Genomic DNA, 24,762 nt, shown 5'->3' on the forward strand with positions numbered 1-24,762 from the left:
GAAGGGACTGACAGATTCGCACAGCACTGTCAAGAGAGAAAAGCACGTTTTATTGGAAATCTGAGCGGCAGAGTCTGTGGGGGCAGGGCTAGGGAAGAGGGCAGTCCGGGTGGCGGTGGGAGTGCAGAAGGTGGGTGGGAAGCGTCAAGTGCCAGGGGAATCCTGTGGGGGTGAAAAGGGTGAGGGGCAGGAGAGCCCTCCAGACCCGCTACCCCAGCCCTTTGCCCCCTCCTCCTCTCTCCTCCCTCCCCCAGCCTAGTTAGAGCTGCGGGACCTGGCTGGTGTCCATCGCGCCAGGTGTCTCTACCGCCGGCGGGTGGACAGACCTGAGAGGGAAGACAGAATCCGGAAGTCAAGAGGGGCACCCCAGCTCCTCTGAAAGGTGGGGGCACGGCAGGGCAGTTCAAGCCCCGACCCCCGACCCCACCCCCCCGCGCCCCGCGCCCAGGGAGGGCCAGCAAACGGCTTCTTGGAACCAACTCGCATTCCCAAACACCCGATGTCTCCCCAAACTCACGGCGGATTGAGCTGCGGAAAGTTCCCTCCTCTTCATCAGGTTCCCCAGTCCTGGGAAAGGAGATGCATCAGGAATTGGGGGTGGAAAAGGAGAGAGACAGCTACACTCGGAAGACCCCAACGCCGGCCCCATTTCACAGACCAATCCACTGAGACCCACAGATGAGCAAGGAGCTGGTTGGAGCCGCCAGAAAATCCAGTGCACCCCAGGAGCAGTTTAAGTGTTTGGCAGGAGGCGCTCCAAGCCGATAACAGCGAGTACCTCCCAGAGTGCTGAGGAAGGAACTAGAATTTGGAAGAGGAGGTATATAGCCAAAGCGACTTGAGGGCAGATTGCCTGGAGACAGCCTAGGTTAGAAACCTAGAGCCCTCATCTTCCAGTTGAATGACCTGGGGCGTGTGAACACCTTCCTATGTCTCGGTTTCCTCATCTGTAAAATGAGGTTAATAACAGCACCTACTTTATAGAGATGGTGTGAGGGGTAAATAACACATAATGAAACAGCATCTTGCACGTGGGACACAATAAAATACTACCTTTATTTAGAATAACATCTACAAATCTTAATAGGAAGAAGATATTCATACGTTGCTTGGGCTTTAAAATTTTATTTAACGATGAATCAAAGAGCTAGGAACAGGACTCTGAGCTAAACTGGGCCGCCAAGTGAGGTGATCTCATTTCGCCGCGACTCTTTCACAGCACTTATCACGCTTTGTGGTTTTATATTTGTGGGTCTGTTGGAACCCATGGCCACCGCCCCCACTTGGCTGGAAGCTCAGGCATACAGAGAGGGCAGTTAACTCGTGGCTTGGTGCCAAGGCCTGGCTTGGGGCTGGGCACGTAGTAGGTGCTTAATACATATTTGCCGAAGGGTCTGGCTGTGGATTGAGTGGACTTCTGGCCCCACCCCCAACTCTCCTTTAGAGCGGGAGGAGATGAGGGTCCAGAGAGGCTTCTTACCTCTGTTGCTGGTTGAATTTGCACCGGCATCTTCTGCCTGTGGGTGGGGCCGTGGAGAGGAGTGCGCTGAGATTCCGCTCTAAGCCTCACAGCGAGCCACAGATCTTGCTCGCCCGGGCTGGAGTGGCTGAGGATAAGGGTGGGGCAGGGACAGGGGTAGGGGCGGGGCCGGGGGCGGGGATAGAGGTGGGGGCGTGTCCGGGGCGGGGATAAGAACTGGGCGGGGCCGGGGCGGGGATAGAAATGGGGGCGGGGCCGGGCGGGGGTAGAGGCGGGGCGGGCCCAAGGGCAGGCAGGATAAGAATGGGGCGGGGCCGGAGGCGGGAATGGGGGAAGGGCAGAAACAGGGACGTGGCTGAGGGCAGGGGCAGAACAGGTGCAAGGCCGAGGGAGGAAAGTGGGGTGGGTAGAAACAAAGGCGGGGCCAGTGACACAGATAGGGGCGGGGTTGAAGGCGGAGTGGGAGGTTGGGCGGGGCTGGGGCAGACACCGGAAGCGACTGAAGGCAGAGTAGGGGGACTCACTCAAGACGATAAGTATGCCCAGGATGAAGAGAATCCCGGCGATTATAAGGCCTCCGATCCGCAGGGATTGGTAGTCTGTGGGCAGCAGGGAGGCGGGTGAATGCAGGGAGGAGGGTGAATGCAGGGAGAGGAGGAGGAAGGATAGGAAAGGGGCAGAATGGGGAGGAAGGGGCCAAGAGGAAGGATGGGGAAGAGGAGAGAAAGGACATCAGTGAGAGGAGGAGGGAGCGATGTGGGAGAAGGGGGACCAGGGAGAAAAGGGAGGAGGTGGACAGGGCAAGGAGGAGGGAGGAAGCAATCGAGTAAGGAAGGATGATGGAGCGGGTGAGGGGGGCAGGGGGAGGAGAAAGGCAAGTGGCAACAGAGAATGGGCCGTGGGATACTAAGAGGTAAAAGGAGAAAGAATCAGAGAGACAGAGAGGGACCAAATAGAGAGACAGAGACCCACAGAGAGACAGAGACAAAGGGAGATCGAGACAGAAAGAGTCAGAGAGCCAAATCAAGAGAGAAAGACTAAGAATGACAAAGATATAAACACCGAGAGTCTAGAGAATGATGGAGACAGAAGCAGAGAGAGGTGGGGAGAGGGGAGGAATGAGGAGAGGGCAGGCTAACCAAGCCCAGCACCCAGAGAAAGATGCCCCTCCCTCACCATAAGTGAATGGGTCATGTTCCTGTGGTGCTTCTGGAAAGAGAAGAAGAAATCAGGGTTGGATGCTTCCTAGGACCCTGGACAGAGAGTGGCATCATGAGACCCTGTGGGGATTTTACATTCTCGGGGCTGGAGTCTGGGGACTGTTGGACTCAGTAGGCTGTCCACCCTCTCTGGGTCTTGGCTGCCCCTCTGCACTGTCCAGGGTGGGGCAGGAGGCACCTGACTGCCTCAGCTCTCCATCTCATTCCAGGTTGTCTATGATTCCATCATTCACGGGAAGCCAGTCTCCATCCCACCCTCCTCCTTTGCCCGACCTGGGGCATCCTCTCCTCTCCCCCAGATATCAGCCTGTGACTGGACCCCACGTGAGACCCCAGTGAGACTCAGTTCAGACTGGAGGCTCCAGCTTGGTTCTCTGGCAGCATTTTCCCCTACCCTTGCCACCCCTGGGGCTGAGGTGGTAGTGGGCTGCCTCCCCCAGACTCACCTGCGTTGACCATGGCAAGGAGACCCACACAAAGAACCAAGATGTAGCTGAGAGATGCCATTGTCCTGGGGAATACCAAAGGTCAGGAAATGCGTGCCCTCATTCTCCCACTACTGGGGCCTGAACCCAAGCGGTTAAGTCAGAGACAGTCCAGGGACTTAATTCCAAAAGCATCTATCATCCGGCTTGGTCACCCTGAGAAACAGAGGCGCCCCCTGCTTCACCAGGACACAGCGTCACCAAAACAACCCACACAACGGGGGTCACCCAGCAGCAAGGACAGGGGTGAGGCACATACAGTCCACAAGGATCTCCCGCAGGCCGGGGCCTCCCCCACTGCAGGCCCCAGGTTCCCCGCACCTACCCTGGCAGGGGAGAGCAGATGCCTCACCCCACCCAGGTGGAGAGACAGACACTGCCAGGGACGAGACAGCCAGGAAACGCCCAAGGGCCACCTGCCCGCACACCACGGCCTCGCTGTGTCCGTAATAGCCCGGTTCTCCTGCCCTCGGCCGCTGGCCCGCTCTCTGCCTGACCCTGGGTATAAATATCTCCCACTTCACCCTGGAGGAATTTGCCTCACACAGGCCACCATGGCAACAGCCTTCCTCCCCCCACTCGGGGGTCATGCACAACCCTGCCCGGGTGAGGCCGGGCTGCCACACTGCCACCAGCTGCCCCCGTGGGAAAGGCCACCCCTTCTCCTCTTCTGGAAGCAATGAGAACAGGGAAAACATCCCCTGGCCTGCCTCTGGGTGACATCTTTCACCAGCGGACAGCACCAGGCGAGTGACATGAGGCCCAGGCCGGTGGGGCTGAGATAGAAGACAGATGCCAGGGGCGGGGACGATGCACGCATGCGCACATGCACACAGACGCACAGTGGGGCTGCAATGGGGACGACGCCCGCTCCCCAAACTTCTGGTTGGAGCAAGGCGTGGGGTGGAGACACAGGCACATATTTGTCCCCATCTGGACCTTCGGTGCCCTCAATCAGTGACGCAACCCGACCTACACCCATGAGTGTGCGAAACCCACACCCAGCCAGTGTGCACGCGCCACAGCAGGGGCAGGGCGGCGCTGCACCCACACTTCCACCCCTGAGGGAACCCCAACGTCCCAACCACACTCCCTTCCTCTTGGGTCTGGCCTGCCTGGGAAGCGGCTCCTGCTCCCAAAATAGGCGGCCCAGCCAGGCCAGGGGTGAGGCCCTGGAGGGGAGGGGCGGGGGACGCTCACCCCAGTCAGACTGTCCCCTGCCGAAAGAAGGCCCCCAAACGTCCGGCTGTGCCCCGGGGCCGAGCACTTTGGACCCCCTGGCCCAGAGCTGGCCGCGCTGCCCTCAGCGGTCTCCCCTCCCAGCCCCACCCCACCCCTACCCTCCCCAACCCGAGGCTGTAACTGGAGCCGGGCTGGAGGGGGGCCAGGGGGCGGCCCCCAGCCCAGACCGCCCTGGCCCGCTAGGTTAACTCTCTCAGCTCGGAGGGAGGAACAGTAGGCAGTCAGCGGTGGGGAAAACTGGGGAGAGGAGGTGCTGGCAGGCAGGCTGGATTACAGGCAGGCACACACACACACACACACACACACACACACACACACACACCCCAGCCTCACACACACACACACACACACACACACACACACCCAGCCTCACAAACAGCTCAGAGAGCTTCTGAACTAGGATGAGACGATGGGTGTCACTGATTTTCTGTGCTGCTCCCTAGGAACTGGGCCCAGCCTGGGCTTAAGGTCACCTGTCCTAAGAGCTTAGGAGTCCACTGACCCTTGACCCCAGTACCCTGCAGGGCCCTCATCAGCACCACAGGGCTGTCTGGGGGGCATTTCAGCGTGTGCGTAACTTGTCTGCTGCTGACTGTGAGGTCTCGCAAGGATACACACACACACACACACACACACACACACACAGAAACCCAAAGACCCAGATAAACAGGCACAAAACAAGACAAATACATGTACATAAATACATACTCAGAATTACACACCCAGGGAGAAGCCCAAAGACACACACACACACCAGCACTTCTTACACCAGTCACAAAATATCAGGACAGACACATCTGGATACACACACAACACATACATATTCACTAAGGTGGTGCCCATACAGAGACACAATCAAAGACCCAGCTGGCCACACAGCTTTAAGCACACTTAGAAATGGTCACAAAGATACACACTGTCTGTACAGAAATACACCAATGCGCACACACTACACTTGAATACATTCAAAGGTGTGCTACAGCTTCTGAGCTAGGGTGAGAGGGTGGGTGTCAATGATTCTCTGCGCTGCTCCCTAGGAACTGGGCCCAGCCTGGGCTTAAGGTCAGCACTCCTACACAATCTCAGGCATGTGAAGGCACACAAACTGCGTCCATTTGTACACACACACACACACATATTTATGTGGGCTCACAGAGAAGCAGAAACACTGTCAAGGACACAGCCATACAAGCAGCTATGCTGTGGTTTCATAACCATAAAAACAGACACACACACACACACACAGATGTTTGTGTTCACATCCTCATGCATGGGCAAACAGGCACACCACTGGCCACACAGTGACACGTGAACTGGCTGACGCACTGTGCTCACGCACTCAGAGACACCACCAAACCTGCGTTGATCTGTTTAGCCCCAAACCACCCTGTCCCTGAGCTCCTGTGGCACCCCCAGAATCCCGTGGAGGACATCGCACCTGGCATCCTCATGGGTGGGCTGGGCTCACAGGCTCTGGTGACCGAGAAATCAGGGAGCAGCTCTGGACTCTGCCATTCCCTGTGGAGTGAGAGAGTTTGAGCAGTCCAAGAGACTATTCCATGCCTCGGTTTCCCATCCTACAGAAAGGAGACGTCACTAAGGCCACACGTATCACTCTGGGCCAGGCTCAGAGGTCTCTGAACCCGACCTTGTCTTATTATTAACCCCATTTTAGAGATCTGCAAACCAAGGGTTAGCAAAGTGGAGATCCTTCTCCCAAGGTCCCTCTGGTGGTTAAGGGTAGAAGTTGCCCCTGCATGAAAGAGACCTGGGCTCAGGTACCTCACTCTGCGGGACACAGATCAGCAGCAGGTAGATGTACTCACACTCAGGCACAAGTGGCCCTCACACACACACAAACACACACACGCATGCCTGTGCACATGTGCATGTGGCCTCACAGGACCCTGGCAACTTCAAAAAGCTCTCTCATCCCCATCTGTCTGGGCCTCTGCCCCTGATGGCGCTGTACCCCAGGGTCACCAGCAGCCCCGGTTAATGATAACCCTGATGTTTACGTAGCCTTGGGGAGGGGTGGTAGAGGAGTCAGGGGGACGGGGGTGGGGAGGGGACACCTGGCCAGCTCTAGCCAGCGCCCAGTTTCCTCCCCTCTCAGAACCAGCTGCTCCAGAGAGGAGAGGCCCTGCTGCCTTCTAGCTGGTGATGGACCAATGACTTAACTTCTCTGTGGCTCAGTTTCTCCTTCTGTAAAATGAAAATAATAAGTGTATACGACTCTTATATATCCGGAGGGAGGTCCAGATGATTATCTGAAATGACCCATGGAAAACATTTAGAACACAGTTAAGTCTGGCACACAGTAAGTGATCCATAAAAGAAAAAAAAAGCTCTCACCATCATCATCCTTGTGATGCTTCTTATCGTAAACAGGAGTAAGAACCCAGCTGCGCTGAAACTCAGTGAGTATGGATTTAAGCCTGTCTGTCTTTACTCTGTGTCCCTGGCCCTAAGTTCTTTATTTAGCTTTTCATAGACCCTGTACAGAAGTTTCTCATCCTTGCTTTACATCTGAAGTACCAGAGACTTGAAGGGCCTTGCTCAAATCACAGAGCTCCTCGGGTGCTGGATAAGTGCTTGGTCCAAAATTCACCCCAACCTGTTGGGTGCCCACTTTGCTATAAACCCTCTCTGTCCTCTCCCTGAATTCTCACACATCTGAGAAGTAGGTGCCACTACTGCCCCATTTGACAGATGGGCAAACTAAGGACTAGGGGCCCAGATCTGAGTGGCCCCGCCAGAGCAGATGCTGCTAAGCCCCTTGTCCTCCAAGCGTTCTGGGTGTGTGCAGCAGTGCCAACAGAGGCTGTGTTCTCCTCATGCCTTAGTTTTTCCATCTGTAAAATGGGGGTTAGTAATACTACCCACCTCACAGGCTGTTGGCGGGGGCGGGGGGCGGGGGGGGGGAAGAGCCGAGTAAATTTGTGTCAAGACTGATGCACAGCAAGCTCTCAATGAGCATTATTACTGCGATTTCACATTGCTTGTTGAGTAACAGCGGCCATTTATTTCCTTTTTTTATTTAATGGATAGAATCTATCCAGACTGCTAAAAAGTCCAAAATGAAAACAGCCAGTATCCATAAGTTCTGACCTCCAAAGGAAGAGAGGCCACAGAGCCAGCTGCCTGGGCTTGCTCCCTGGCTTTGCCCCACTTAGATAACCTAGATCGCAAATGACTGGACCCCTCTCCTCAGTATTTCCATCTGTAAAATAGCCGTATGATCGTCTCAGCCTCAGAGGGTTGTAGTGAGGCAGCATGAGCTAACAGATGAACTGGTAGGACAGGGCGTGGTACAGAGTCAATATTAAAGAAAGGGGTGGTATCCTCATCCTTTTTTTCCTCGGTTTGACTCCCTACCCCTAGGGGGTGGTGGGCACTCAAGGGGTTAACTCCGGGAGGGGCAAGAGAGGTTGTGGGTTTGGAGCAGGGTGGCTGTCCTGCCGAGCATCGCCACCAGAGGGGGCAGCTGGACCTGAGCTGGTCCCTTGAAGCCTCAGGGCCAGCGCCCACCACACCCTCCTGGAGCCAGGGGAGGGGGCTGGTTGGGAGTGGCCTGGACGGCTCCAGCCCCTAGGGGTCTCTCCTTCCACTCCCCCTCCTGCCGACAGAGCCATCCGGTCCCCACCCTGGTGACATCCTTCTCACCCTCCGTGAGTGGAGTGGAGTGGGGTGTCTGGGGAGGGGGCTGGCTGGGAGGAGCCAGGGCAGCTCAGCCCCCAGTGGCCCCTCCCCTCCCATGGGGCCCTCCGGCCCCTTCCCCAGGGGCTGCTCTTCCTATGGCCTCTGACCCCCGCCTCCTTTTCCTGCTTTGCCTCGAGCCCGGTGCCCAGAGTCCCTTTCCCAAACCTCCTGGGAGAAGGGGCGTGGGAGGAGGGGAAGAAACTTCCAGGGAGCTGGAAGTGGGGGCGCGCAGAGGAGCAGAAATAAAGACACCAGACAGACACACACACACACACACACACACAGAAGGAGAGGCCAACAGACAGACAGAGACAGAGAAAAAGAGAAAGAGAAAGACAACTCAGATAGAGAGACAGAGGTAGAGAGTGGGAAACGGACTAACAGAGTCAGAAATACAGAAAAGGAGAGACACAAAGACAGGGAAAAAGGCATTAACAGAAATTTAGACACCGAAGACATACAGGGAGAAAGATAGGCTGAAGAGAGACTGAGAAAGAGGAGAGAGAAGCCGGGGCAGAGCGTGCCAGCTGGCGGCATGGAGGGTCGCCTGGCATGGGAGATGTAGTGGCCAAGACCTGGGCCGAGCTGGGAGGGCAGAGAGAAGCCGCTGCCTCGGCAGGGGTCAGGGGGCATGGGAGGGGTGGGAATTCTGCTACTGCTGCTGCTGGCTGGGCTGGGGGTGGGGGAGGCCTGGAGACCCCCAAAGGGAAAGTGTCCTCTGAGTTGCTCCTGCTCCAAAGACAGTGCTCTGTGTGAGGGCTCCGTGGACCTGCCCGAGATCCTCTCCCCGACCCTGCTGTCGCTGTGAGTGTCAGCCCTCTGGGGGCCTGAGGCTGGGGATGGGACCCCGGGGAGCTGGAGGGCCCATCAGGATCTTGGGAGGGGGCAGCAAAGGATGTCGGGAGTCCTGGGAGGGGGCTACTGGGATTTGAAAGGGAGCAGGAGTGGGGATGGGAATTCCAGAGGGCAGGGGCATCTTGCTGGGGGGGGGGCTGGGGGGAGGGAGAACCATGGGGTGCGCAGAGTGCCGCCAGGATCCTTGCCAAGCGAGGAGGGCAATTGCCCGTCTCCCCTGGAATGCAGGGGAAATACACACACCCAGGGTCAGGTTCCCTCCTGCCCCCCTCGGACAGGAGCCGGCTCTGGGATGGGAGTGGCGCACTGGAGCGGTTTTCTCCTCACCCACCATTGCCCACGTCCCCAGCTCATTCGTTAGGACCCGAATCACCCAGCTGAAGGCCGGCAGCTTCCTGAGGGTGCCGTCACTGCACCTGCTGTGAGTGGGGTCCGGCTGAGTGAAGAGCTCCTGGGCCGGGGGCTGTCCATGCACGTGCATGTGGGGGGGGGGTGAGTGTGCACACTTACGTGTTTGTGCATGTCGTGAAAATATCTGTGTGATCCACATCCTCACACTGCATGCCTGTGTGTGTGATCATGCCCACATGGGCTGGGGTTGGGGGGAGCCAAGGTTAACATGTCAGGTAGGGAGGAATGACTCTGGAAAAATTTCTCTCTTACCTCCTTGCCAGCCTCTTCACATCCAACTCCTTCTCCGTGATTGAGGATGATGCGTTTGCGGGCCTATCCCACCTGCAGTACCTGTGAGTGAGGCCAGGAGAAAGGGGCAAGGATGGGGGCCTGGGAGAGGAAGGAGGCGCCCCTCCGTGGCTCCTAGAGTGGGGGGAAGGGAGGAGCTTGTTGCCCTGGGGAGGAAGTGTCTGGACAAGGGATCGCTTCGGAGGGGCAAGACGGCCGGCCTTTTGAATGGGGCTGGGGCTCCTGCTCAGCTGTGTGATCTCAGCCTGCCTCCATGGCACGCTCTGTTTCAAGATGCACAAAGTCCTGGGTAACCCATGATTGTTTCTGGTCCTACCTGACTTTCAGGAGACCGGGCAGGGTACAAAGAGGCCAGAGATAAGGAAATGTTTCAAATTAAGAGACAGAGACTCTGAGTTAGTTGGTGATGGTGGTACAGATGGTGGTGGTGGTGGTGTTGATGGCCCGACAACACCAGCAGTAATGTTGGCGGTGATGATAACGGGGATGGTGCTCACAGGGAAGTGGTGGCATTATTGAGGATGATGGAGTAGGGATGAGTTTGATAAAAATGGTGGACCCAATGGTGATGGTGCTCTTGGACCATCAGACGGACACTGATGATGAAGTCTGAAGGGTTGGGGTCAGTAATAATTATCAGTGTTGTGGACATTGGTGATTATGATATTGGTGCTGGTGGTGGCAGGGGTTTGGAGTAGGATGTTGGTGTTATGGCAGTGTTGGTACTGGGTCTGGCGGTGATGGTAAAGGTAGATGTACGTGCAGAAATTGGGGCAGTAGTGGTGCTGGTGGCAGGTGATGATGTGAGCGCTGAGGGTAATGGTGATGTTGGGACTGGCAATGCTGGTGCTCGTGATAATGGTGGCAGGGTTGGTGGTGATGGTGGCAGTGGTTTTGGTGTTGACTATGAAGGATGTATTCTTGGTGATGCTTATCAGTGTTGCTGCTGTGAGGCCGGATGATTAGCTATTGATGTTGGTACTGATGATGGGAATAGTGGATGATGTTGGTGTTGGTGATGGTGGCAGTTTTTGGTACTGGGGGTGATGACGGTGGTAGAGGCATTAGACATAACAGATGATGGTGCAGGTATGAGTGGTCATATTGGTGTTAGTACCGGTGTTGGTCATGGTGGCTGTGGTGGTGATGGTTCCTGGTAAGGCTGGCAAGGACCATAGGGTCAGGTTCTTGGCTCCTGGGATTGCAGGCTGGGACCTTGGTGAAGAGAGAGGCTCCTGGGAGGTTTTTCCCTGGGATTATGCAAGCTGTTGGGAGAGAATTCCACATGTTGCCGTGACCTGTGGCTACCATGGGGTGAGTTCCCCAACCACTGTGGGGCTACAGCAGGGAACTGGGGGACCTTCCCCTGACCCCATCTTCCCTCCACAGCTTTATTGAGGACAATGAAATTGGTTCCATCTCTAAGAACGCCCTCAGAGGACTTCGCTCACTCACACATCTGTACGTGCTTCCACTGCCCCAGCCCACCTTGGGAGGCACCCCACACCCTTCACCCTGGCATCATCCTAGGAGCTGCTGATGGCTTCTCCTTCTGTCCCTCCACCAGGAGTCTGGCCAATAACCATCTCGAGACCCTCCCCAGGTTCCTGTTCCGGGGCCTGGAGACCCTGACTCATGTGTGAGGCCCAAGGGGACTGGGAGGGTTGGGGGGATTGGGGAACGTGTGGGTGCGGGAAGGGGGCGTCTGTGCCCACTCCTGGTTGGCACAAGTGAGTATGACTGCGATGGTTTTTACATAGTTTCCACACCATGGTGGGGCCCTATCCTGAGCCCTTGCCCGGGGAGGGGCGGGGAGTATGGCCCCCAGCGGGTTGGAAGCCGGGTCGCAGCCCCTCCCCGGCCTCTTGCCCCAGGGACCTCCGCGGGAACCCGTTCCAGTGTGACTGCCGCGTGCTCTGGCTGCTGCAGTGGATCCCCACCGTGAACGCCAGCGTGGGGACCGGGGCCTGCGCCGGCCCCGCCGCCCTGGCCCACATGCAGCTCCGCCACGTGGACCCCAAGACGTTCAAGTGCAGAGCCATAGGTGGGGGCTTTCCCGGCGGGGTGGGAGGGACAGCAGGGGCGGCCAGGGCTGAGGGGCTCACCTCCCTCCCTGCCCTGCCAGTTCCTGGCTGAGAGTCTGCTGAGGAGGCGTCTCCCCGAGCCTCAGTTTTCTTACCTGTGAATAGGGGTAATACACGGTGACACAGGACTCCTGCAGGAGACTTCAGTGATGCCCTTGGCGTGAGGTCTGGGAGGGGAGGCCCTCATAAATGTTCATTCTCGTTGTTGTTATTAATATGAAACTGACCATGTAAAAAATATTTCCTCCGATCACTTTGCTTTTCTGCAAATATATTCTGGTACCTTTATGGGTACTGGGCAAAGCAGAGAGCACAGGAGTGATGAAGCCAGCCCTGGGTCTTGTCCTCACAGAGCCCACGGCCAGAGGCAGGCAGAGAGCGCTGGCCTAGAATGACCAGAGCTGAGATGGGGGTAGCACAGAAGGGTCAGGGCCAGGATTGGTGGGGGGGAGATCCCATGGAGATGTGGGAGCCCCGAGCCAGAGTTGGGGCCAGGCGTAGCTGGAGGGTCTGGAAGGAGTGAAACTTTGAGTTCAGACCTGAAGATCATCACTAACGTCATCCTCCTCAAAATGTAAGACAAGTTTTTGGTCTTCAGAATTCATAGAACAAGGAAATTTAACTTAGTCACTCTTGGTTCAGTTATTCAACAAACACCGACTGAGGTCCACTTGGTGCCCAGCCCTGTGGGAGGCCATGGGCACACTGTGGTGACCAAGATAACCCGGGGCCTTTGCCTCACGGGGTCACAGTCCTGGAGGTGGGGAGTCAGACATCAAATAAAACATTGCACAGGAAATGTATGGTACCCGTTATGATAAACACAGAGGATGATGAGGGAGTTTAGGGGGTGGTCCTACCTTTCCTGGGGCATCGGAGAAGGCTTCTCCAAAGAGGTAGCACCAGCTGTGGCTGTAGCGAAGTGGAGGACAGAGGACGAGGTCAGCATGTGCCGTGAATCCCCCAAGGCATCACAGAGCTTGTCCTGACTGAGGATGGAAGGAGGAAGGTCTGGCCTGGAGGAGTGAGGAAGGGAAGGACACAGATGAGGTGTCTCACCTGCAAGGGCCTCACTCTGCAGAACTTCGAAAGTCACAGAGAAGAAGGTGGACTTTATCCAGAGGACTGTGGGAAGCCATAGAGGGAGGGTTTTGAGCAGAGAGTGACATGGTTTGATGGCCATTTTTTAAAAGATCCCCTTTGGATGGGCATCCTTAGCTGTTTGGTTCGTTGATTCAACCCGGGCCCCTAGAAGTAGGTCCTGGCATGTAGAATGAAGTATTGTCAGCTGGAGGCCACCGCCACCACACTGGGCAATCTGGGTGCATCATTATCGTCAACGCTAAGTTGCTGTAACAGAGAGGTTCTAAATACCATGAAACAAAGAAAACAGAAGGGTCTGAGGTGAGCAGTTCAGGCCAGTGGGGCAGCCCCTGGGTGTTATCCTGCTTTCCATGGTTGAAACCGAGTCGTGATCCCATTCACCTGCCAGTTCACAGGAGTGGGGGAAGGGACCTAGTCTAGGACAAGCCGTCCTCCTAGAAGCAAGGCGACTAGAACCATCACTCTGCTCTGGTTCATGGCCACGTGTCAGGAGGTGGCATGGGGGCAGTGCTGGGCTAACGGCCTCTGATTGGGTGGCTTTGTGGCCAGATGCAACCCTGTGTGATGGAAAACAGGAAGGATGGATTTGGCTGGACAGCTGGCTGCCTGGGCCTCAGTTTCCTCCTCTGCAAAGTGGATATAATAACAAACTATACCCCACAGGGATCTTGTGAAGTTAAATGAATGATGGAGGTGCTGTTTCTAATTATTTGATGATGCCACGCAGCTTAGAAAATAAGAGTATCACCGTGTGGTTGTGAGTTAATACGTCCATAGATAAAAAGATTCCACCGTGCATCCCCATGAAGTCAGCACCATGGCGGTCCTCACTGCAAAGATGCGCAAGCTGAGGCTAGGTGATGCAGACCCTTGGGGGTCCCCTTGGCCTGTCTGACTCTCTCCCTCCCCCCACCTCCAGAGCTGTCCTGGTTCCAGACGGTGGGAGAGTCAGCGCTAGGTGTAGAAGCTTTCTCCTACCAGGAGGAGCCCTACATCGTCCTGGCACAGCCCTTTGCCGGCCGCTGCCTGATCCTGGCCTGGGACTACAGCCTGCAGCGCTTCCGTCAGGAGGAGGAGCTGTCTGGTAAGCCCCCTCCCATCCTTCCGCCTGCCGGGTAGCCTGCCCAGCTGGTCTAACAGGGCCCCCTGCCCCCCTGCTCCCCACAGCACCCTCGGTGGTGTCCTGCAAGCCGCTGGTGCTGGGCCCCCGCCTCTTCGTGCTGGCTGCCCGCCTGTGGGGAGGCTCGCAGCTGTGGGCCCGGCCCGGCCCCGACCTGCGCCTGGCCCCGCTGCAGGCCCTGGCCCCACGGCGGCTGCTGCGGCCCAATGATGCCGAGCTCCTGTGGCTGGACAGGCAGCCCTGCTTCGTGGTGGCCGACGCCTCCAAGGCAGGCAGCACCACACTGCTGTGCCGGGACGGGCCTGGCTTCTACCCGCGCCAGAGCCTGCACGCCTGGCACCGGGACACGGACGTCGAGGCCCTCGAACTGGACGGCCGGCCCCATCTGCTGCTGGCCTCTGCCTCGCAGCGGCCCGTGCTCTTCCACTGGTTCGGGGGCCGCTTTGAGCGGCGGACAGACATCCCAGAGGCCGAGGACGTCTATGCCACGCGCCACTTCCAGGCTGGCGGGGACGTGTTCCTGTGCCTGACACGCTACATCGGGGACTCCATGGTGAGGCTGGGCGCAGTCCTGAGGGGTGGGCACAGGTCCCACCTGACTGGCAGCAGCTCACTCCCACTCCAGGCTGGCCTCTCAAGCACTGACCCAACCTCACATGCTGGCCTCTGAAGGCTGACCTGCCTGACAGCTGATCTTCCTAATATGCTGATCTTTGAGCTCTGACCCTGTCCCAACGCAAACTCCAAGACTGTGATCCCTCGAGACTGTTGCTGTTTGGTTACTCAGTCGTGTCCGACTCTTTGCAAACCCATGGACCGCAGCACGCCGGGCTTCCCTGTCATTCACTATCTCCTGGAGTTTGCTCAAACTCATGTCCATTGATTCAGTGATGCCATCCAACCATCTCATCCTCTGTCGTCCCCTTCTCCTCCTGCCCTCAATCTTTACCAGCATCAGGGTCTTTTCCAATGAGTCAGCTCTTCGCATCAGGTGGCCAGGGTTTTGGAGCTTCAGCTTCAACATCAGTCCTTCCAATGAGTATTTAGGGTTGATTTCCTTTAGGATCAACAGGTTTGATCTCTTTGCTGTGCAAGGGACCCTCAAGAGTCTTTTCTGGTGCCACAGTTCAAAAGCATCAATTATTTGGTGCTCAGCCTTCTTTATGATCCTACTTTCACATCCATATATGACTACTGGAAAAACCATAGCTTTGACTAGATGGACCTTTGACCCTAAACCACTCTCCATCTCCCAACACTGACACCGGCCCCAAGATTCTGATTCTACTCCCAAACTGACACAGTCCAGTACTTACGTTTTTTTTTAAGTTTTTATTTATGGCTGTTCTGGGTCTTTGTTGCTTTTTGCTCAGGCTTTCTCTAGTTGTGGCGAACAGGGGCTGGTTTTCATTGCAGTGCACAGGCTTCTTATTGCAGTGGCTTCTTTTGTTGCAGAGCACAGGCTCTAGGCGCATGGACTTCAGTAGTGGGGCACACATACTCAATATTTGTGGCTTGTGGGCTCAGTAGTTGTGGCTTGCAGGCTTAATTGCTCCACAGTGTGTGGAATCTTCCCGGACCAGGGGTCGAACCCATGTCCCTTGCCTTGGCAGGTGGATTCTTATCCGCTGTGCCATCAGGGAAGTCCCCAGGACTTACATTTAACCACAGCCACCACACCCTGAACCCCCAGGGCTGATGGCCCACTCCCTCCAGCACTCTCTGGAGCGAGATATAGCCACAGGCAGGGCTTTGAGCCTGAAAGGCACTGATATGACTCAGAGGTGCACAGGATGTCTGTGTGGGGAGCAGACTATAGGCACAGGGGCAGGAACAAAGAGACCAAGAAGACCAGGGAGGAGGTTATATGATGGTCCAGGAGGCAGGTAACTGTGGTTGGGCAGGAGTTCGGCCAGAGGAGATGGGAAAGTGCATACCATCATAGGTGAAACTAACTGACTCCAGGGCTGACTGATTCTATGTGGGGCTGAAGGAGAGAGAAGGGTCCAGAGTGACTCCAAGTCTGTGGGCTGAGCAGCTGGTTGGTGACATTTAGAAAGATGAGAAAGCTGTGGGAGTTTGTGGACTTACAGGCCTCTGTTCCTGAGCTATTCCAAGTCCTCTGGGGCCTAGGGGATCACTGATAGGCAGGCCTGGCCCTGGGGACCCCAGCCCTAATGAGCGGCCCCCCCTCCCACAGGTCATGCGCTGGGATGGCTCCATGTTTCGCCTGCTGCAGAAACTTCCCTCTCGAGGTGCCCACGTCTTCCAGCCACTGCTCATTGCCAAGGACCAGCTGGCCATCCTGGGCAGTGACTTCGCCTTCAGCCAGGTTTTCCGCCTTGAGCCTGACAAGGGGCTCCTGGAACCACTGCAGGAGTTGGGGCCCCCGGCGATAGTGGCCCCTCGGGCCTTTGCCCACATCACCATGGCCGGCAGACGCTTCCTCTTCGCTGCTTGCTTCAAGGGCCCCACACAGATCTACCAGCATCATGAGTTAGACCTCAGTGCCTGAAGCTGGAAGGGATGCTGGACATGGCCGACAGGGGGCTGGCATGGGGATTCCTGGGCTTCAGGATGTCCCCTTTACTGGCCTCCTGACCCGACTCAGAAGTGACAGTTGGTCCTGTGAGATGCTGACCACAAGCCAAGTTCGAGGCAAGAGCTGCCCTTTCAGTCTTAAGCAACATCTTGCCTGGGAGATGACACCCAGGAGATGACACCCATCAAAGATGACTTGGGGGCTCAGGCTGGGAGACCGCTGCATGGAGCCGGTAGACAAATCATGGTGGGAGGGTAACGTGAAGAGCTCCATGAGGTCTAGAAAAGTCCCCCTCAACCCACTCCCGCCCCTTCTGTTCCCTGTAAAAGTACTGAGAAGGCGATAGCTTTCCTTTTCCTTCTAAACTCAATCCGGCCAATCGCTTTTAGTGCCCGCCTTCATGACGTCATCAGTCGCTGGGCAGTTTTCCACGCCGGGCCTGCTAACTTCCTCTACTGCTTGTGCGCACGCCTGCTGCCGAGGCGGAAGCTCAGAGTGTTGTTCCTCTTGCGCGTGCGCGGGGAATAGGTGGGAAAGAGCGAGATTTAGCCCGGAGCCAGGGGTGCCTCTCCCGGGTCGGTGACACGATCGCGGAAGGAAAGTGCACGGGCTCAATAAACGCGCTGTGCACCCGCCCCACCGGTGGTTGAGGGGTTATTGGGAGAAGGTGTCTCCTGTGGCATGGGGTTGGGGTAGGGGAGGAAGAGGAGTATCCCAGGAGCTATATTAAGGAGAGGGGAGGTGTCCCAGGGTGCATTCTGGCTGCTCTTGGTGAGCTTTCACGAGGTCTCTAAGGAGTGTGGGCTCATATGGGGGGGGGGGCCTTGTGGGGTGTTCAGGGGATATAAAAGCATTGTTAGGGGGTTAGATCATGGGTTTATTGTTGGTCTGTGTGTCCCAGGAGATATTTGGAGGTGTTTTGAAGGGTTTTAGGCATTTTTGTGGCTCTTGGGGACTTTTTGAAAGTCTTATTGGGTATTGGAGACTGTGTAAGGGAGTTCCAGCCTGGTTGGAGGTTCTCACACCATGTAGCCATTATATTTTATTAGGGATATTGTGGGGAATAATTTAAAGGTCTCATAGGAACATTTGGGTGTGAGGAAGCATCTTTTATAATGAAATGGGATCTGAGGTGAGTGGGAGGGTCATGCATGCATGCTTGCTAAGTCACTTCAGTCATGTCCCACTCTGTGCGACCCTATGGACAGCAGCCCACCAGGCTCCACTGTCCACAGGATTCTCTAGGCAAGAATACTGGAGTGGGTTGCTATTTCCTTCTCTGGGAGGGTCATAGGGCCTCACTATTATAACCATAAGCTGTCTGGGTACTCCGGGGTACTGGGATCATTCCACATCCTAGCTTTCCTGGGATGGTCCCAGGGTCCAGTATTTCATCTGGCTGGAGCTCCCTTTCACTCTCAAAAATATCCTCCAAGTAGAGCACTTTAAATTGCATGTGTGGTTCCCATGGCCACAGAGGCAGAGGTCGGGCCCCTTGCCATCCATCAGGTCATGTGGAGGCAAGCCTGTGGTCTCATCCCAGTGAAGAGATTCAGCTGCCAGCTTCCGTGCCAGCCCCCATGCACGTCAACCTTCTGCCCTTCCCACCACAAACCCCAGTGCAAATATAGGGAGTCTCAAGGCTGCTTGGGTATGAGGCAAAATCATTTTAGAGTAAAAACTGAACCAAGACCCCTCCAGGGAGAGGTGAGATGGAGCCCTGGCCAGGCGGTCTGAGGAGGGAGTGGAGAATTCCATCCTGGAGTTCAGGCTCCCTTGCAGAGCCAGAACTTGGGGGAAGAGTAGTCCTTGGAGCTCTTTCTGCTGATCCATTCTCAACAGTTTTGGGCAGAGCCTGGGAGAGGTGACAGGGTCAGCTTTTGAGAGTGGATCAAGTTATTTCTCCCCAGGGTGCCGTCATACACACATACACCCCATCTCCCCCCACCCCACCATGTCCCTCTCAGCCTACTCTGTCCCTGTCTTACCTGGAGTGATGAGAGGTGGGGCATCTCCTGAACGGTGGCTAGGGAAAGAAAAGCGGTGAGATCTCTGATCCCTCCTGTTTCTCCTCTCCCTCACGGCTAGAGGAGTCTCAGCTTGTCCTGTGGTAGCTCCCTAGCTATTTTTTCACAGGGTTATACCGTCCCAGGGACCAAAAGCATTTCAGGATTTGAGGCCCTTTGAAGATTCATGGCTCTGAAGAATGAACCTGGAAAAATCTTAGGAGCAGGAATTTTCCGGGGCAGGGCCTGGAGGCCTGGCTTTTTCCTGTGAGATTTAGCTCTTTACCCCAGAAAGGCATCTCCAGCGTGAGGCAGGCACGCTGCCGGGAACCCATCTTACCTGGGCTTCTGTCGGAACTTGCATTTGCATTTCCCACCTGTTAGGGGGAGGGGAATGTCAGGGGAGGACACCACCAGCCCTGCCCAGTCCCGCCCGCCACCCCGCCAGCCCCTGCACTCACTCATGAGGACAATGATGCCCATGGCACACAGAATCCCTGCGAAGATGAGCCCGCCGACCCGGAGGCCATACCAGTCTAGGAGAAACCCAGAGGGGGCCCTTGGTGCCAGCCCATGTCTTCCCCATCCGAGCCCTCAGCTACTTGACAATATCCCTTGGGCACCTCTCACGTGGGCTGTAGCAGTGGAGAGAACGGACGGCTCCCCCAGCCCCCTGGGCTAACTTTCCAGTTTGCACACAGCAAACAACAGAGATTTAATGTGGTATCAGGTAGAGAGAAGAGGTCTGAAGACAAATAAGCAGGTCCAGGAGACAGAAAGTCAGAGGGGAGGTCTTTGAGGGAGAGTGGCCAGGGAAGACTCCTCCAAAAGGGCACATTTGAATAGAGACCTGAGGAGCGGAGGGAGGGAGTGTGGAGCTATGTGGAAGAAAATGTGGGGAGTCCCAAGGACCAGACTGGCACATCTTATTCCCTTAATCCATTGTTTTTACTGTTCAACAGGGGCATTGAACAGTATCCCGTTAGTCTCACCCCCGAGGTCACCCCCATCAGACCCTCACCCGACCTGTGTGGGACCCTTGGCACAAAATAGGTATGAGGGGTGGGTGGGGGATGCAAAGGGAGGGGCAGGGGCTCTCACCATAGTAGAAAGGACTGTTTTTATCTGCAAGGAAAAAAATAAAGAACATGAATCCAGGACAAGAGCTGGGATGCAGGGCTCGTCGGGGAGACTTTGGAGGTGGACTGGTGGAGGAGTCAGTCTGGCTCACCTTCTGGGTCGTTGGCGTCCAAGGCAGGCAGGGCTGGTGGGGAGAAGCGGGGAAGGAGAGAGATGGAGGTGCTGGCCTTGGCAAAGCTGGGAGCAAGGCCATGGAACCCTTGGCCTCAGCAAAGGGTCCCCTGATGGACAGTTCCCCACTCTTGAGGGCACAGGGTTTCAACCCCAAACTAGCTATCTCTGCACATTCCACCTTGAAAGTGAGGGTTTCCCCCACTCAGCCCCACCCCTGAAGTAGGTTTTCATCTGGGTGGCTTTTGATCACCTAGTCAGCCTTTGGCCTGATGTTGCAGACACCTGACTAACCCACAACCACTGTAGAAACGAGCAAGAGTCTCGTGGGGATGACAGATGGCTTCCACTCCCAGGTGTTCTCAGCCCTCATCTCCTGGGTCTGCCACATCCACATCCCAACCCCCATTTCCCTGAAAGTGACTTACTAATTATGAACTTAATTTGTTGTTCAGTTGCTGCGTCATGTCCGACTCTGCGACCCCATGGACTGTAGCACGCTAGGCTTCCCTGTCCTTCACCATCTCCCTGAATTTGCTCAAAGTCGTGTCCGTTGAGTCAGTGATGCCATCCCACCATCTCATCCTCTGTCACCCCATCTCCTCCTGCCCTCAATCTTTCCCAGCCTCAGGATATTTTCTTTGCATCAGGTGGCCGAGAGTACTGGAGCTTAATAAACTCCATACACCTTAAACTTAATAAACTTAATACACTTTATTTAAAAAAGAACTTTACATCACTATCCTGAATGGAATACCAGTCTCGCTTGATATAATGGATAAAAACAAAGACAATGAAAGCAAAAGACTAGGACTGAATTCTGGCTAGAAGCAGTCAGCTGTTTAGCTTTGGGCCTAAGCTCTATTCACCCTTTGTTAAAGGGATATTCATATTTTTAAAATTATATTTAAAGCATAGACACATGGTGCTTATTCTGTCCCAGGCACTACCCTTAGTGCTCTGCATATTGTAACTTTAGTTTAATCCTCATAGTGACTCTCTGAGTAGGTGCTGCTATTGTCCAGATGGGGAAACTGTGGCCCAAGGGGTTTTTGGTAATTGCCACATAACCACGAAGCTCTTCCCACTCGTGATAAAGTGTTTAGGAGTGTTAAAGATATGGTAGCCCAGGGCCGAGCCTTCTCCAAGATGTCATCACGGAGACATCAAGACGATGATGAGCTGTATAAGCCTTGGCTGTAAGAGGTCCTCCTTTATGTGTCCCTTGAAATCACCAGTGTGACACACCCTACCCTCTAGGAGATACTGTCCTGAAGCTCCCCACCCCACGGGGGAGGCAGAAAGCATGAGAGTAACACGCACACATGGTCACCACCCAGCTGAGGGGATGTGAGGAGAGGCAGTCCAGGAATGGACACTCACCTGCCAGAAGGCTGAGCAGGCTCAGGACCACCTCTTGCATGTCGATCGCTGGCCTGGTGGGGTCTGGGGAGAGCGATCAGCTTCAGCAGGGCCCCCCGGAGGCCTCTGGTTCCCAATCTCCTGCTACTCTGCTCCCCACCCAGGGTACACAGCTCACCCCAGGGCAGGAAGCCTGGCCTTGAAATTCACTGGGCTGAGAGATAAGGAGTGGGAAAGTGCAGTGGGGGCTGGGTGAGAACTCAGACCGGAAGAGGGAGGAGCAATAATAACTCACTGGATGTGGACTGGAGGCTTTAAGCGAATCACCCTGGAAACCAAATGAAGAAGGTGCTGCCCACCGTATCCCCATCTTACAGATGGGGACATTGAGGCTCCAGAGGTGAAAGTGGGTGCTCGAGAGGTCACCTTGCCAGAAGGCGGGATTTAAACCAGACCTGGCTGACTCTCTGAGGGCCTCGGGGTGTTGCGGGGAATGGAGCATTGGGAGCCAGATGGTGGGAGGCCCGGTCCCCAGGAGTGTCTCCCATAGACAGTTTGGAGCCTGCCTGCCCTGCCCAGACTTTGCTGGGCCAGGGCTGGAGCCTGGGCTGGGGCCTGAGCTGCTCAGGGCAGGATGTTGGGGTGGAGAGAACTCAGGGAGGGGCGGGGGGCAGGCCTGGAAAAGAATCGCCTGGCTGCAGCCCCAGCCTTATCTTCTGTCCCACACTGCCAGCACCCCACCATCCTGCTTCTGCCCCACCCATGCCCATCCCACCCTGGTCCTTGGGTCCTGTCTCTACCCCAGTCCCAGCCCCAACCCCTGTCCCTGCCTGTGTTCCCACCAAGCTCCTGGGGCAGCACATGCTTCCTCTTTCCCCAGGTAGGTCTGCCCAGGACGAAGAACACTCCACTGCCCCCTTCCTCATCACGTTCAGTCCCCTGTGCGTCCCCCGTCCCCTCCCCCACCCCTGCCCCACTGCCATAGCACAGCATAGCTTGTCCCAATCTTGATAGCAAGAGCTAACACTTAGATCCACCCGCTGCTGGGCTCCGCCAAATGACCTTGCTGGGTCTTCACTCATGGAACCTCCCAAGAATCCTGGAGACCCCATTTCACAGATGGCAAAGCATACCCCCCGCCTCCCCTGAGCCTGGCAGGAAGCCCATTGCCATCCCCTGCTCTGCTCCTGTGCACACCTGGAGATAGTGCCCTGTTTATCTCTCTCTCTGCGTGTTCAGTCGTGTCCGACCCTGCCACTCCAGGCGCCTAAGTCCATGGAATTTTCCAGGCAAGAATACTGGAGTGAGTTGCCATTTCCTTCTCCAGGTTATCTTTGCAACCCAGGGATTGAAACTGCATCTCTTGCTTGGCAGGCAGATTCTTTACCGCTAAGCCACCTGGGAAGCCCCACCCCGGGCCCCACTACTTCCTTTAGCCTCCATAGAACCCCTACCCTGAGTTTCTTTTTCTGTTTCCAGAATGTTCTACAGATGCCTTAATCTCTCTGTGCCCACCCCAGATCCTGGGAACCTTCTTAGCGTCTTCGTGTTTGTGCTCAGTCGCTCGGTTGTGTCCGACTCTGCAACCCCATGACCATAGCCCACCAGGCTCCTCTCTGTCCATGGGATTTCCCAGGCAAGAACATTGGAGAGAGTTGCCATTTCCTTCTCCAGGGGATCTTCCCTGCCCAGGGATTGAATCCATGTGTCCGGCATTGGCAGACGGGTTCTTTACCACTGAGCCACCTGGGAAGCCCTCTTAGTTTCCTCTTTCATTCTGTATACCAGACCCACAATGTCAATCTGAAAATCCATTTCTTGCAAAGAAAGGGCCTATCACTTTGGGAAACATTATTAAGGGGTTTAGGACCCCCCCCCCCAAATAGGGGGCAGGGGCAGAGCTGGATTGGGTGTGTGGGCAGGACAGCTTAGGGGGTCCCAGCTCAGGTCTGTGGAAGGACACTTGTTGTCTAAAGTGAACACATGAGGCTTTGTCCCCCCATGGTAACATTAATGCTGGTGATAAGAGCTGGTCTGATTGAGTGTTTACCCCACGCCGGGCACACTTCTCAGCTCTTTGCCCTTATTCATGCCTATAATCTTCGCAGCTTGATGAAATTGGCACTATGATTAGCCCACGTTGCTGTCACAACCCTAGAAACCCTGTGAACTGAGTTTAATGCTATATTCTGTCTTGCAGGACTCATAGTCTCAGGGCTTAAACTTCTTTCCATGGGAGCCTCCAACCCCCCTGGCCAGTCGGGGGCTCCGTAGGCCCCATCCCCAGGCATCTCCCAGCATGCCCAGCACAGGGGGCACTGACGGGTGGTCTCAGCCACACCCCAGCCCCTGCACGTTGCCACCTGACTGTCCCACACTGCTGGCCGCTGGGGGCTGGCGTCTGGGCATGTGCCCTCCCTTGCCCTGTTCAGGCTGTTGTGGAAAGAGGTCTCCCCAGCTGCTCCAGAACCGACTGTGGTCAGGGTGAAGACTCAGAGAGGAAGGTAGCCTGCAATGGAGGCTGAGCCCACCCCTCTCTGCTCTCTCCCAATCCCAGAGATCCCAGTGGTGGTGGGAAGACCGTTTCCGCCACCCACCCCCTACTGTCTGTCCCTCTATTTCTCCATGATGGTGGCCAGGCCCTTCAGGCATGAGCAAAATGACTCCCTCGTGTCGCTGAAATCTCCTCCCCAACCCCCAGTTTTAGAGCTTCCTCAGGAAGCCTCCAGACCCTTTCCCTAGAGGTCTTCAGGACCTGCATATTCCCAACATGAGGACACCCTGAGTCCACCATCATCCACCCATCTCCTCTGATCCCCCAATCCAGTTCCAGATCTACCCAGACCCACCAGTCTTCCGGACACCCTGTCCCATCTGTGGGCCTTACCCTCACCCCAGCTGGCTCACCCAGCCCCCTGTACAGAGATTGATGGGGACGGGAGGCGTTCTCTAATCTGCTCCCCCAGAGAAGGACCTTGATGTAGGAAGGTCCTAGGGGTCTTGAACAGAAAGCAGTAGAGAGAGGGGCAGAGCCAAGAAGGAGTCAGAGGGAGAGGGCCCCAGCCCCTCACCTGTATGCTTCCCAGGCTGCGCAGAGGATCGGGTTCCGGGAGAGTGGGCTGCTTAGCCTGAGTCCTGCCTTTATCCACAGCCACCACGCCCTAAGCAAACCTGGGCAGGTAGAGAACTAGTCTGACTCCCTAAAGCTCAGGGGTTCTCTCACCTCGTGCCTGTTCTTAAAGAGACAGTTCCCACTCACCCCCGCCCCCACTTCCAGTGGCAGGGAGCTCCCCTGGGGTCTCCAAGATCACAGCAACCTTGGGCAGGGCAGAAGGAGAACAGGATGAGGGCTGGGACTCGGTCTCTCACATCCAGGAAGGGTGCGTTCTCCAATCTCCTGCCCCTCACAAAAGGACAGGAAAGGGGGAGATGTTCCCGTCTTTAATAGCAAAGCTGCTGCCTGGCGGGGTGATGGGGGAAGGCCATGCTTTGGTTGTAATAACGTAATCTCTCTTACTTAGACTGGGTGTTGTCCTTGGAGGAAGGATTGGTGGCCATTGTGGGAGATCTAAGGTCCTCCTCCGGGCTACTTGTTGCTGTTGACACA

At 55.9% G+C, this 24,762-nt stretch overlaps 3 protein-coding genes across 10 annotated transcripts; 1 reads left to right on the forward strand and 2 right to left on the reverse strand.

Moving 5' to 3' along the window:
* Positions 1 to 29: 29 nt before the first annotated feature.
* FXYD1 (FXYD domain containing ion transport regulator 1) lies at positions 30 to 6,364 on the reverse strand. 6 transcript variants are annotated; one of them, XM_043437537.1, is made up of 8 exons: positions 6,210 to 6,364; positions 5,866 to 5,945; positions 3,147 to 3,211; positions 2,657 to 2,689; positions 2,005 to 2,079; positions 1,481 to 1,517; positions 518 to 567; positions 30 to 326 (listed from the first exon to the last, which is right to left on the reverse strand). In XM_043437537.1, exons 3-8 carry the CDS (start codon positions 3,205 to 3,207, stop codon positions 304 to 306), a joined length of 279 nt encoding a protein of 92 aa, XP_043293472.1. In that variant the 5' UTR covers positions 3,208 to 3,211; positions 5,866 to 5,945; positions 6,210 to 6,364; the 3' UTR covers positions 30 to 303. The 6 variants fall into 6 exon arrangements, with proteins under 6 accessions (XP_043293472.1, XP_043293469.1, XP_043293468.1 ...); XM_043437534.1 differs by lacking the exons at positions 5,866 to 5,945; positions 6,210 to 6,364 and adding an exon at positions 4,386 to 4,539 and having other exon boundaries at positions 30 to 162; positions 275 to 326; XM_043437533.1 differs by lacking the exon at positions 6,210 to 6,364 and having other exon boundaries at positions 5,866 to 6,001.
* Positions 6,365 to 6,559: 195 nt separating this feature from the next.
* LGI4 (leucine rich repeat LGI family member 4) lies at positions 6,560 to 17,171 on the forward strand. Of its 2 annotated transcripts, XM_043437387.1 has the most exons (10): positions 6,560 to 6,847; positions 8,870 to 8,933; positions 9,334 to 9,405; positions 9,659 to 9,730; positions 11,076 to 11,147; positions 11,254 to 11,325; positions 11,561 to 11,730; positions 13,794 to 13,958; positions 14,042 to 14,547; positions 16,195 to 17,171. In XM_043437387.1, exons 1-10 carry the CDS (start codon positions 6,799 to 6,801, stop codon positions 16,507 to 16,509), a joined length of 1,557 nt encoding a protein of 518 aa, XP_043293322.1. In that variant the 5' UTR covers positions 6,560 to 6,798; the 3' UTR covers positions 16,510 to 17,171. The 2 variants fall into 2 exon arrangements, with proteins under 2 accessions (XP_043293322.1, XP_043293321.1); XM_043437386.1 differs by lacking the exon at positions 6,560 to 6,847 and having other exon boundaries at positions 8,110 to 8,933.
* Positions 17,172 to 18,183: 1,012 nt separating this feature from the next.
* On the reverse strand, positions 18,184 to 24,322 carry FXYD3 (FXYD domain containing ion transport regulator 3). Of its 2 annotated transcripts, none has more exons than XM_043437540.1 (8): positions 24,227 to 24,322; positions 21,177 to 21,239; positions 19,774 to 19,806; positions 19,644 to 19,667; positions 19,004 to 19,078; positions 18,883 to 18,919; positions 18,525 to 18,562; positions 18,184 to 18,391 (listed from the first exon to the last, which is right to left on the reverse strand). In XM_043437540.1, the coding sequence occupies exons 2-8, from the start codon at positions 21,214 to 21,216 to the stop codon at positions 18,372 to 18,374; spliced, it is 267 nt and encodes an 88-aa protein (XP_043293475.1). In that variant the 5' UTR covers positions 21,217 to 21,239; positions 24,227 to 24,322; the 3' UTR covers positions 18,184 to 18,371. The 2 variants fall into 2 exon arrangements, with proteins under 2 accessions (XP_043293475.1, XP_043293474.1); XM_043437539.1 differs by having other exon boundaries at positions 21,177 to 21,369.
* Positions 24,323 to 24,762: the final 440 nt, after the last annotated feature.

Source organism: Cervus canadensis, chromosome 18, assembly GCF_019320065.1.
Source record: "Cervus canadensis isolate Bull #8, Minnesota chromosome 18, ASM1932006v1, whole genome shotgun sequence".
NCBI classification, from domain to species: Eukaryota; Metazoa; Chordata; class Mammalia; order Artiodactyla; family Cervidae; genus Cervus; species Cervus canadensis.